The 12,911-nt window shown below is 39.8% G+C and overlaps 1 protein-coding gene across 11 annotated transcripts in view; it reads left to right on the forward strand.

Annotated features, from left to right (window-relative positions):
- ANKS1B (ankyrin repeat and sterile alpha motif domain containing 1B) overlaps positions 1 to 12,911 on the forward strand; it is a 408,217-nt gene that overhangs the window by 359,738 nt on the left and 35,568 nt on the right. For all 11 annotated transcript variants that reach the window (XM_077178718.1, XM_077178715.1, XM_077178724.1 and 8 more), the window contains one exon: positions 4,277 to 4,456. In XM_077178718.1, coding sequence (XP_077034833.1) covers positions 4,277 to 4,456 — 180 coding nt within the window. The remainder of the gene's footprint in view (positions 1 to 4,276; positions 4,457 to 12,911) is intronic.

Consider the following 12,911-nt stretch of genomic DNA (forward strand, 5'->3'; position numbering starts at 1 on the left):
ATGCCATATTTAAAAAGGTCTGACAAATCTGTAATGTGCTCTAAGGCACATTGCATAAACGTGTGGATGTTTTTTTTGTATTTTATATTTATGTATTTTATGAATGATTCCTGATGCATGGCAGGTGTTAAAACACTCCAAGGAAACAGAAATAGATAAAAAGGCAGACATTTTTGCTGAATGCCTTCAATACTCTGGACTGGATAATTAATTCCTACTCAGCAAGTGGGAAGGTTTCCACAGGCCACATTCTTGGTCAGGACTGTATATTCTCAGTTAATATGGAAGAGAAAACTGGATGTCCTCCATCTGTAGTCAAAATGATAAAAAGTAGTCTGCTGCTGCACAGCTAGAGTTACTGATGCGGGCCAGTGCTAAATGTCATTTATCACCTCTTGGAATTGGAGTCTTCACAGAGAATCCTAAAGAGGAGGACATGCATTTGGAATGAAGTTTTTCTTTCCCATCAACTGCTACTATGCCATTTCACACGAAACAAAGACATGGTGTTGAGTTTGTAGTCCACAATAATTTGTATCTTGAAAATTGGCTGAAATAAACCATCTGCTGCTGCTGTAAGATTGATTTATATAGAATCACTGAACAGTTTGCATTAGAAAGGACCTTAAAGATCATTGAGTTTCAACCCTCTCTGCCATGGGCAAGAGCACTTTCCACTAGATAAGGCTGCTCTACATCAGTAGAAAAGGTAGTTTCTTATTTAAAGTCTACTTTTAAGTTCCCCAGCTCAAGCTAAGCAATGCTAATGCTTCATCTTTTTTGTCTGTTTTTGTATTAGCTTTTAAAATATTTCAAAGTAGAAGGTTAAATATTGATAAAAAGCAAAAATTCCTTAAAATCTTAAAAATATCCACAACATATGTTATTCTCTGTTGTGTTACTGTGTAACACTATTTTGATTACAAATATACTATATTCAAATATATATATGTTATATATATATATATATATATATATATATTGCATATATATAGACACAGACACTATACAAATATACTTTTCTGTACACAAAAGTATAGAAATTGCTGGATCTTGGGTTACCTATGCAATCTTGCTTTCTTTCCTTGAATGCATCTTTTCCTTGAGTAATCTTTAATTACAGGACCAGTTTCCATGTTCTTCATGGGAGCCCTTCCTCACCCAGTCAGCACCGAACGCCGGAATTTTAACTAAAGGACCAACAATTTCGGCAGAAAATTTGGAGAAGAAGTGTTGCAATAGTTATGATATTTTAAGACAAGAATTTGTTCACTGGAGAGAATTTCTGGTTTCAGGTTAGACAAACATCTGTGGGACATGAAGTGTGCTCAGGCAGCTTGGGAAAGGATCTCTTGAGCTCCCTTCCAGCCCTGACCTCTGTGGTTCCAGGTGTACATGAGCAGCAGGTCTGAGAGGGAATGAGGCAGATTTTATAGTGAAATATGTGATCAGACACCCCTGCAGGCCATGTGTCCTTGCACTCACAGCTGGGTAGAAACACGATATGAGTATCTGGTGACTAACAGCAGCGTGGCACTGAGGCCATGGGAGCACCTGCAAGGGTGTCCATGCCTGGTCTACAGCTTTGTTTAAGGAGATGAAAAGGTGGGTATGGAGTGAGGAAGAAGAATAAAGGAAGAATGGGAGACAGGCTCATGATTAAAGGAATAGCTGTACCTATGAAACTATAGACTTACACCTGGTTTTGCCACAAAAAACTTGGATAATTTGTGTTATTTAATTAATTGCCTCCTAAACAGACACTAATTGTATGTTACTGACAATCTACATATTTGATTGGAGCCTTGAGTCTGATTTATACAAGTGCTGAGTACACAGTGCTGAAAATTAGATAAACAGACATGGAGTTTGGAACTCAAGCACTTGGGAAATGGAGCAATAGATGTTGTAATTGAGTGAGTGGTACTTTCTAACCTTTGTTGTCTGTGTGTCTCTGGTCACCCACACTAAAGTAGTGATTATGAAATGCCAGAAGTCACAGGTGTGGTGAAAATTAATTGACTGACATTTGTAAAGCACTTATGAGCATCATGACTACAACGATATTAATCATCTTATCTTCAGAGCAGGATTTAGAAAGGGTTTAGGAGAGAGGTTTGGGGCCATGAAACGAGGCAAGAATAAAATCCTGACTACATGTTAACTAATGATAACACGGTGCTGAGTAGATGACAACACGCTGCACAGTTGAGGATCCATCTGTGCTGTGAAGGACAACTTTGAGAAAATAGCATAAAATTGTACAATGACATACTGTTCCATAATGCAGAGACACAGTAATTCTTTTTCTTCTTGAGTTGGTAGTTTTGTCTGTATTGCCTTGCCAGCAATCTTCCAATATAGATCTCAGAGTGAATTTCCTCCTCATAAGCAGTTTGATAAAATATGAAAAGCTCGATGAGGGCTGGAATCTCTGTGTTCATCTGTCACTTTGATACACTGGTGGTCCTGCAACAGTGGGTGAATCCTGATCAGAGCAGAGAGAGGTTACCCTCCTGGCTGAAGCAGCAGGTAGCACTCACTAAAGAGGATCTTGTTTGGTGCCCATGTACCCAGGTTATTTTCAGAGCAGAGGTGTGTGTGCACCATGTTGTTAGAGGTGTGTGCCCAGGGAGGGTGGGTTTTAGAGGTTCTATGCCTCACCAAACCTACTGAGCATGTGCAGAATACAGCTTTCCAGAAGCTTTTAACTGGGCCAAATGTAGGTGGATTTTTGTGAAGGAGGGAAAAGATTATTCCTAAGAGGAAAATACTCTTTTCTTTGCCCTGGGAAATGTCAAGTGCTTGTCTCAGATCATAGAAAAAACAGAGAATTTTTTAAAAAAATTAAAATCCCAGTTAATTAAAAATTGCTAAGGAGCTATATTTTCCTAACATTTTTCTTGTTGGCAACATGAAAAATACTAATCCATTACTGTGATTGCAAGGACTAATGTGACATAGACTCCTACACTTCAAATATTGACATCAGGCATTACTATGACTTGAACTTTCCTTTCTATTTGGAAGAGATTACAACTCTCTGATTTCTTACACCAGATCTTGTTTCTTAACAGCATGGAGTAAAGTACCTTGATGCTTTTCAGAACTGGGCTTGCCTCAGTGTAATAATGCATGAATCATCCATTTTAATTCTCTCTTTAAATAAAAAGCCAGAACTTTTTTACCTTCCACACTGGAGCAGGTTTTTGCTTGCTCCACCATATTCAGGTCCCTTCTTGTTGCTGAGTACTGAAATAGAGCATTGCAGCAGTAGGTGGTTTAAGGAAGGTCTGCACTGAGCAAACCTGCTCCTGGGTACGTTCTGCCAGTACTCTATATCCCGAGAGAGGAGCATTTCCCATTCAGTTGCTGTGAGAGTGTTTCCCTGCTCACACTGGGCAGTGCTGGTGCAGACTGGGCAGTGCACTGTAGCTCCCTGCTCCTGCTGATGGAGCTCCAAGAGAGTGTGGAACACTGGACCTGGACACCAATGTTTGTAGCTGGTTGAACGAGAGATGTCATGTGTGTGAGACTGGGTGTTTCCAAGCATACAGCCCCATGCCTGGCTGTGGGCAGTGTGGTGGCAGATCCTGGTGCAATGTACACCAGGAGCACCTGTTTATTTATTAGGTGGCACTTATGTATCAATTCTGTGTGGTAATGGCACACGGGCTGATACAAGGTTACAGTCCGGTAGAGGTAAGGAGAAAAGCCAGGTAAAATATTTGTGCTCTGATGCTTTCATGCGTTCCAGGAGTTGGTATTTAGCTTGTGTCTGATATCCGGTACTTCAAGTTAAAATGGATGTTCTGCAAGACCTATAAAAATTGCAACAAAATGTCTATACTGTGTAAATGGGTATGTGTTTCTTTTTTCCAGCAAGAGGTGTTGCTAGTGTTCAAATCACTTTCACTGCTCAGAAGTGGTGAGAATGCATTTCGTCTTACAAATAGCTAATCCTAAATAATGGCTTTATTTGGGCCTTGACAAGAAGTAGCTCACTGTTTTATCTCTAGGAGAGAGTATATATTACACAAGGAGCTTTTGGGGAGGAAATTTGCCACTAGTTCATGTAATCAGTGAACTATTTTTCCTTCTACATGGGCTCTACACTTCAGGTAGCAAATCTCAAAAGTTCATCCACAATAACCTCTACTGCAGGAATTGTTCCATAAGTTTTTAGTGTGAGCAATTCAAATGCACTTTTAAATGTGTGATTTGAAGTCAGCAGTATGCTGTTCTTCTTATGCTGCATTTTTCTTTCTCTGTCCAGGAACCCAGTGGTAACCACACTCCTCCTCAGTTGTCTCCATCACTTAGCCAAAGCACTTTCACTACTGGTGGCTCCCTGGACGTTCCCCACATTATCATGCAGGGCGATGCAAGGAGAAGAAGAAATGAAAACTATTTTGATGATATTCCCCGGTCAAAGCTGGAGAGGCAGATGGCACAGGTAGGACTAAAACCAGTGCCGTTAAAAGGCTGGGCCTTGCTGCTCTTGGTTACAGGACTAATCCTGACCACAGCAGAGGGTTGTATATGAAGGCTGAGTTGTAAACAACAAAGGTTGACAATTTTTCCAAGCTGTCTGTTCCAGCTCTCTATATTTCAAGTAGTGTAAATGGATGTGTTGGTGTACAACCTCTCCTCAGAGGCAGAGGTCTGAGGGTGTTTAGATGCATGGAGGCTGAGATGAAGGTGGCTTCCATGCACCAGAGTATGCAGTCTTCCCCCAGCACTGACTCTGCCCCTCATTTTCATAATAAGGTGCAGATTCCTGAAATTCTGAGCAATGTAGATAAAAGTAAGCTTGCATCAGTTCACTGCTGGAAACTCAGAGGACTTGAAGGGTGATGATTGCATTTATTAAGGGAAAGGGTCAGCATTCTGCAAAACTGTGATCTGGGGATATATTTTGATTATTTAAAAATAAGATTTAACTGTGAAAAAATTATTTGAATAGCATTAGACTCAACTGGGTGTTAAATCAAGCTGTTCATGAAAGAAAGCTTAAGGTAGCCTCCATGTCTAAATTTTTTGCATCCAACCACTGAAAGAGTACTGGTAACTTTAAGTTAAGCATACTCTGAGTGATGCCACAGAACCATAGAACTGTGTAGGATGGAAAAGACCCTTAAGGTCTTCAACTCCAACCCTTAACTCAGCACTGCCATGTTCACCACTAAACCATGTCCCAAAGAGCCACACCTACATGTTGTTTGAACAATTCCAGGGATGAGGATTGAACCACTTCCCTGGACAGCTCACTCCAATGCCTGACCACCCCGTTCAGTGAAGAAATTTTTTCTAATATTCAATCGAAAGCACAGTAAATTATGCATGGAGAGTCTGTTGGTGAAAATGCTTTAGAATGAGCTCAACTGGTTTTCATTGATACCTATGATGATGAAAGACAGCCAGGTCTTATGCTGCATGCTGGAAACAGGACTTTGATTTGCTGTCAGAAGCAGATGGGCAGCCAGGGCAGTTTCTGGAGCAACTCATTCCACGAAGGACCAGGTTGCTGCATGCTTCCCTGCATGAAGCTTCCCAGCAGTGGCTCTGCCTGCCACAACCCAAAATAGAGCCTCTGTCCAAAATGCTGCCTCAAAATGGAAACAGCTATGCAAATAACTGTATTATAATGAACAAAAGGCTGCAGTCTGTCAGCTAATTACATGAAAAAGAAGTAATTAAATAAAAACAAACAAAACAAGGTGCTGCCATTACCTGGGAACACAGAAGCAAATTGAATTTCATTTGTTCAGAGGACATTTCTAAGGAAGTGAAATTGCATTTGGTTGGGTGGGGCTGTAGCCTTGCCCTTTTTTAATCTAATTTTCTGCTATAAAATTTTCTTGTACAGAATTAAGGAGAAAGTTGCTGAGTGAATGAGCTTGTTTTCAAACCAAAGTCTGCTGGACTTTGTGGCAAGAATATGGTTGAGCTGAAGTCCAGCAAAGAAAAGACAGGTTCTTAACATGAAAATATTTCTTGAAGGTCATGAAATTTAGGTGTTTGAGCATAAAATGCACGCTTGCTTGTGGCTGAATACATTGATTTGTCGAATTAGTTCATTTTATCACTTTGCTACAAATCCCTCTACTTGCTACCTCTTACTCACTAGCATTGAAGACAAAAAATAAAACAAAACAAAACAAAAAAACACCCCTATGCTTACAATTCTTTCTGACTCCGTTTCACTCCTTTGTTTTACTGATATTCCCAAGAGGTATGGCACGCTCTAATAAATGACACCTGGAGATTTTCTTTGTGTTGTTGAATACTGCATTTCCAGAAGGAGTGATATGATACATGTCCAAAGAGAAAACTGAACAATTATTACTTACACCACTCCAAACTCCTGTACAACCGATTAAGTGCTTAAGGGATTTTTTTTTGTTGATGAGGGTTTTGGTTGGTTGGGTGGGTGAGTGGATGATTGGTTTTTGGGGTTGTATTTTTTTTTTTTCCTTGTGGTTTTTGGGGTTTTTTTGGTTGGGTTTTTTTTCTGTTGTTGTTGTGGGTATGTACCCACTGAATGGATGACTTCAGTGCCTACTTTCTAATTTTAACCATTGAATATAGCTGTCATCCTTTGGGACTCCAAAGGGGAAAATGGATTCAGATTAAATCCATAAAACGTGGTTTGTGTTGTTCCCTGAACTCCAATCTGTTTGAAGTCTTTTTCAGCTCTGCCCCCAAATTCTGCATTCCTGATGTATGTAAAATTCCCTTTGACTTTAATGGGAAAGTCAATGACTCCCTCTGGTGATCATTCTCAATAAATTGGATTCACCCCATTAAGAGGCTAATCAGGGATTTCTTCAACCATTCTAGCCCAAAAATAGATTCTTAAATTTATTTTGTGCAATGTGTGCTCTGCCAAAATGAACTATATTTCCTTCAGTCTTTTCCCCCAAAGCCTCTTTGAAATTAAAAGTAAAATAATTGTTTCTGCAAAGCAAAGGAGATCCAACTGATTCTTAACATAAACCTTCTGCTCTGTGTGTTGTGGGTTTTTTTGGGGTTTTTCTTTCATCTAGCAACTTTCTCCTTGCAGTTTGCTGGTTCTTTTGGCTGGTGTCAGATCAGCAGCAATTTCTGAACTGATACCTGTCCAGCTTCCCAGCTACAATAGTTTTCACATACAGAATGATCTAGAGGGATTATTTGAATTGCTTTGAGAATGTTCTTTTGTCTTAACCCTTTCTTTGCTAGGCTGTTTGCATGCTGCTGTATGAATCTGCATGTGTACTGGATGCTATAGTTCACAAATGTGCATAAATGGATGCTGTGGTGTTTTGGAAGTTTTAGGTCTGTTCTGGATGATGAGATTAGTGGGTGTTTTTATGGCCTTGAAGAGAGAGGCCAACATGGTATTGTGAACTTACTTATCGTATTGCTTTCATGAACTTGGTTTTATTTAAAAAATGTTAGAATGAGACTATCTTATCCTTAATTTAAAATATAAAATCTGAAGCTGTTTTGATGAAACTGGACATTTCCATCTTTACTATGGCCTGTGTTTCCACTAAACTTACAGGGAGTCATCAATCATGTTGATCTTTGCATCAATCAACCAATATTTCTTAAACAAGGAGCACAGCAGTTTAAATCTGTTTTCTTTGATGCGCTAGATGTGTTTAAACAGTTCTCCAAACCATAATCAAATCTGCTTGTAAGTAATACAACTCTTTGTTTCCTGGAGGAAGCACTGATTTAAATTTACTTAATGTGGGTGGTTTTGTCTCAAGGCCAGCATGTACCTTCATTTACAGTTCCCTAGCAGACTATTTGTGCCCTAAGGGGAAGATTGTGATATAAACAATGAGTCTAACCAATTTAGATTCCCCAATGGAATAGGTTTGGTCATCCAACTCCCCCATTGATCATCCAGCTCCAAAAGTCTGTGATGTCTGGTTGTATAAATCATAACTGCCAAAATGGTAATACAGGAGGTTGTGAGATGGTTTGTTTTCCAAAGAAAAAGTAGAAAAAAAATCTAGGAAGAAATTAGTAGTCTGAGTCATCATTAGCTGTGGATGTTGAATTTTGAGCCTGCGAACTGCAGGTTAGTATGATCAAATTAACGTAGTTTAAAATAGCTGAGGTTGTTCTTAAGATTGCCTAAACCTTTAAAATAGAACTGAAATCATGCAGGCAAAGCTTGAGTACTTTGGAACCAAAATCGATAGGAGGAGGAGTCCCATTGAAGGGATTGGGCTCTTCATTCACCCCTGAAATAGGTGCAGGGAAGAACTTTGGCGGTTTAAAGGAATCATAGCCATGTTCATTAAAAGACATCAGTCAAAATACCACCTTTGTAGGATTTGCAATTCTCCAGGCAGGAGAGAAGCTTCAGGTACCAGCTGCAAGCATATTCCAGACTGCCAGCCCCAAGGCACTGGTTATTTGTGGCACAGCCAGTGGTGTATGGTGCTTTTAGCCACCCTGGTCCATACGACCTCTTGCCGTGGTGCTCCGAGCCCTGCACTCTGCCCTGGGCCAGGAGTGAGGAACAAAGCCATCCTTCCCATGGCAGGCATGCAGGGAGGTGCAGGAAACACCCCTGCCCATGGCACTCCTTGCAGCAGGAGAGCTGGGGCAGGTGTCCCCTGATGCTGTCACGCATCCTCAACCTGTGGCACAGCCCGAGCTGGGACAGGTCTGTCCTCTTGGGGGACAGTGTTCAGGAGCCTCTCTGGGGCTCTGGAGACAGCTCTAGCCTGTGTCTGCCTCTGGCAGGACAGACTGGTAGTGAGTCAGAGTAAGATTTCTAGGAGGGTAAACCCAGTCATGGCCCCTATGAGGGCACCCGAGAGAGCTGTCATGGAACAAGAGATCTTTTAAGATCCGAGAGAGTTGAAAAATTTATTCACAAAGGCTGACAGGAGGAGTTCTTTCCCAGAGTTGCTGAACTCAGACTTAATTTTGAAAGCCTTTCTGGGTGCTTCATTCACATGGTCTGAGGTTTCTTGCTTTTTTAAATTTTTAAATTTTTTTTCCCTAAATGCAGGATGGCTTCAGTGTAAGGTCATTGTAATGGCTGCTCAGTAAATGTTAAGTAAATCTGTCCTGATTGTTGGGATTCTGCCTTTTAAAATTATTTTGTAAGATACTATAATTCATTGGTGGGTTAGGATTGATATGCAGGGGACAATCATTTAAATGGATTTAGTAAACAGATTCTTTACCTACAGAAGAGGAGAAATGTCATAAAAACAAAAAAAAAAAAACCCAGAATTAGCAAAGGCAGGTTTATATTAAAATTGTGAAATAATTTTGCTTCTTTCTGAAATAATACTTTCAACTCAGCAATGTCTTCCAAATACTTCACAGATATTAATGCATTTATATTTCCAGTGCACTGTGGGGCTGTGATTTAAAATCATATTTTCTGTTTTTCAGCTAGGAAAACTGACATACAGGGATGTTGCAGGTTAAGTAAGATGATACAGAAAGTTTGAAGGAGCCTAAAATAGTCATCTTTAGTTTTGTAACTGTAAAACACAGTATGACTTTTTTTTTACTTGTTTCATGTTTGTTTTCTCATCTCCTCTGCTTTTGAAGGATTTAAATATTACTGTGAATGAGGAAAAATATGCCCAAGAGAATACTGGTGTGTAAAATGAGATTATCTAAGAAGCAGTGAAGAAGGTATAGTTGAAATTACTCATGAAATAACAGAATTCTTTACTTGTTGATTTATGAAGCAATAAATACAGAAATGTGGTCATCTAGATTCATTCTCTTGTTACTTCTTAGGCTACTTTTTCCTTTTTTTTGTAAGCATAAAATAGTTTATGTTGGGAGGATAGATAGACAGCTATTTTAAAAAAAAAGTAAAATCCAAACAAAATTCCCTAAGGTTCATATTTTAGGTGCATTATATTTTTAATATGGAAAGATGACTGAACTGTGACGACCTTCAATTTAACATCAAAAGAAAAATGCTTAACTACATCTATTGCTGGCAGTTGTATTTGTAATTCACTCAGATGCAAACACCATAGATGGCTGTATCTTGATCTGTAAATTTCAGCTCATTTTCTTCCATAGATCCCTTGAGAATTGTGTGTTTCATAGAATCAGAACCATCACTGAGTTGGATCATCTAGTTCCAACCTCCCTGCTCTGGGCAGGCACACCTCCCACTAGAGCAGGTTTCTCAAAGCCCCATCCAGCATGGCCTTGAACACTTCCATGGATGGGTACCCAACATTTCTCTGGGCAATGGACAAGTAAACTGATAAAGACATTGTAAGAAGTCTTCTTAATTTCTGTCTGAATAGAGAGAGAGAAATTTTTCAAGAATGTTACAGAAGCTAATATTTTAGAACTGAATTCATGTGGGGTGGATCATACCTACAGGCTGCTTCAGCAAATGGAATTGAGGAAGCCTCTTCTGTATTCAGTATTAATGATCCAGACTTTAGCTGTAAATACCACACCAGAAAAAGGACAAACGTTCTTTATTAATTTACTGCTTTTCACACTCGCTCTTGTGAACTAGAAGGTCTACATTGAAAAGATTTTATGAAAACTGAATTCTAATACCTTTTACATTTTTGATCTGCTGGAAAAAAGCTGTACTTAGAGTTTGGGGTGCTTTTCTGAAAGAGCATTTTTGTTGTTGGGAGGTTTTTTTTTTGCAGAAAGGTCGATACCTGTAGTCTGATAAACTTCATTGGTGTTTGTCCAGAACTTTGTATCCTCTCTGCAAGGCTAAGAGGCTGGGATACACTGGAAGCTGGCAGAACCAGCAGAAGGGGTCTTGTCAATGAGGAGGAGCTCACCCATCACTCACTTCTTTCCTGCAAGAGAGCCAGTCCTAGGGGCCCAGATGTTGTCTGGAAATTTTCATGTAAAGTATCTTCAGGAGCAGCAGAAGAAATACACTGCTGCACAGTGTGTAATTCTTCTAATAGGAAGTGATATTTTAAGTTTCTGCTTCTCTAAAAGAAATACAAATTACAAATTTCACTCTAAATCTCTGAAGATTTGTTTTTTCTTTTTTTTTTTTTTTTTTTTTGGGAAGGAGAATTTGCAGTTATTTCTGCTAGTAAGGCAAGCTCTTCCCAGAGCTTTGAGAACATTCAGGGATGCAGCATCTACTTTTATTAAATACCTGAGGTTTTTCATATGGGGGAAGTAAATTCAGCAAAGGGCCACTGAGATGGCTGGGACCTGAAGCAGTTGCCCTCTGAGGAGAGTCTGAACAACCATGGCTGGCTGGAGAAGACGTGGCTTTGGGTACTAAAACTGAAAGAGGGACTCTGGACACCACGAGGAACTTTCTCTCCATATGGACAGGAAAGCAGGGGGACAGGTTGTTCACAGAGTCTGTCCTTGAGGTTTTCAAGACATGACAGGATGAAGCCCTGAGAAATCTGGTGTCATCTCACAGATGCTCCTGGTTTGAGCTGCAGTTGGAGTGGAGCTTTCCTGAGCTTCCTTGCAGCATGAATTATCCTGTGATTTATACCCTTATTCTTTTGAAAGACTGCTCTATCTAATTTGAAGTATACTGAAACTTTCAGATCTTTTTTGACTTCCCCTAACCTAAATCACTTTGCTAATTTATTTGCTATTGTATTTCTCTGTGTAGTCCTACTAAATTTCATCTGACTGATCTGTAGGTCATCAGACCTGTTTTCAGTTCTTACCCCATTCCGAGAAGTCCCTCACTTGAGGATCCTCCTTAGAGAGCACTGGCACTCCTCCAAGCCACAGCATGGAGCAGGTCCTTGCAGATTGCCTCAACATGTTCAGTCCATTTGTGCTTAAATACCAATAGTCATCCTTGAAACATGCTGCATCAGGAGTCACACAGTGCCCAAGTCTTGCTGTACTTCTCCTTGCTGCTGCTGGTTTAATTGGCCAGTTTTCCAACACAGGAAGGAAATTTGATCTCAGATGATTCATAATGAAGGACCTCATTGTGAACATCTTGAATTTTTCTTGGTGCATAGAAACTGTCTTGGTAGCACATGGCAGGAAATACTAACTTTTTCTTTGTTATTCTCAATAATGTATGCATAGATATAAATATACACATGCATACATATATTCCTGAGTGTTTATTTCAGATGGCCAGGAGCAATGCCAGAAGGTCATGAAAACCAGGGGATGATGACTGGATTTTTAAACTTTTCTAGTCACTTACTGGTCCCTGCAGTTAGGCTGGCTGTAACCCTCTGAACCTTCCTTTTCTCCCATCTTAAATACTCTTTTAGCCTTTCTTTGGTGCTTTAGTATCTTCTGTGAATTGTCAAGGATAGTTACTCCTAATTTAGGTAAATCTTTAACATCTCCTAACATGCCATTGAGTGAAACTCATTGAGCTGTCATGAATACATCTGGACTGCCTTCCACCTGGCTCCTGCTGCTCCTGTGTGTGCTGTCCAGGTATTCTTTTCTGCCACCTTCCTCTCCTTAGAAAGCATATGATTTCTATGATCAGTCTTATGGTTACTTTCTTTCTTCAGATTATCAGCCATGTTTTCCTAGTCTATAAGGAGGAAGCCTAAAGTTTTCCCTGGATAATTCTTTTCACCCTTTTTGCCCCTCCTGCTTGTCAGAGTTGTGTTCCACCGTGACTAGACAGGGCAACCTTTTATGCATGGGACACCACAAAGAGAATATTATAGCAGAGTCTTGCTGTGACCTTACTGGTAAGCATTTATCTTTTGGGAAGTATTAAGATAATGGCATATTTGATACTAATCAGACAATAGATGATGCTATTGTTTTGCTCTTCTTTGCCACATTACTTAGGAAAATGTTCTTTGTTAAACTCTTTTCACAGAACCTCTGTGTCAGTGGTATTGGATGCCCAAGTGTATTTGTGTTTACTGTGGTGGAAGTGTATGCACAGATTGAATTCTTTAGGGTTTTTTTGAGAG

This window comes from Agelaius phoeniceus, chromosome 5 (assembly GCF_051311805.1).
Source record: "Agelaius phoeniceus isolate bAgePho1 chromosome 5, bAgePho1.hap1, whole genome shotgun sequence".
NCBI lineage: Eukaryota > Metazoa > Chordata > Aves > Passeriformes > Icteridae > Agelaius > Agelaius phoeniceus.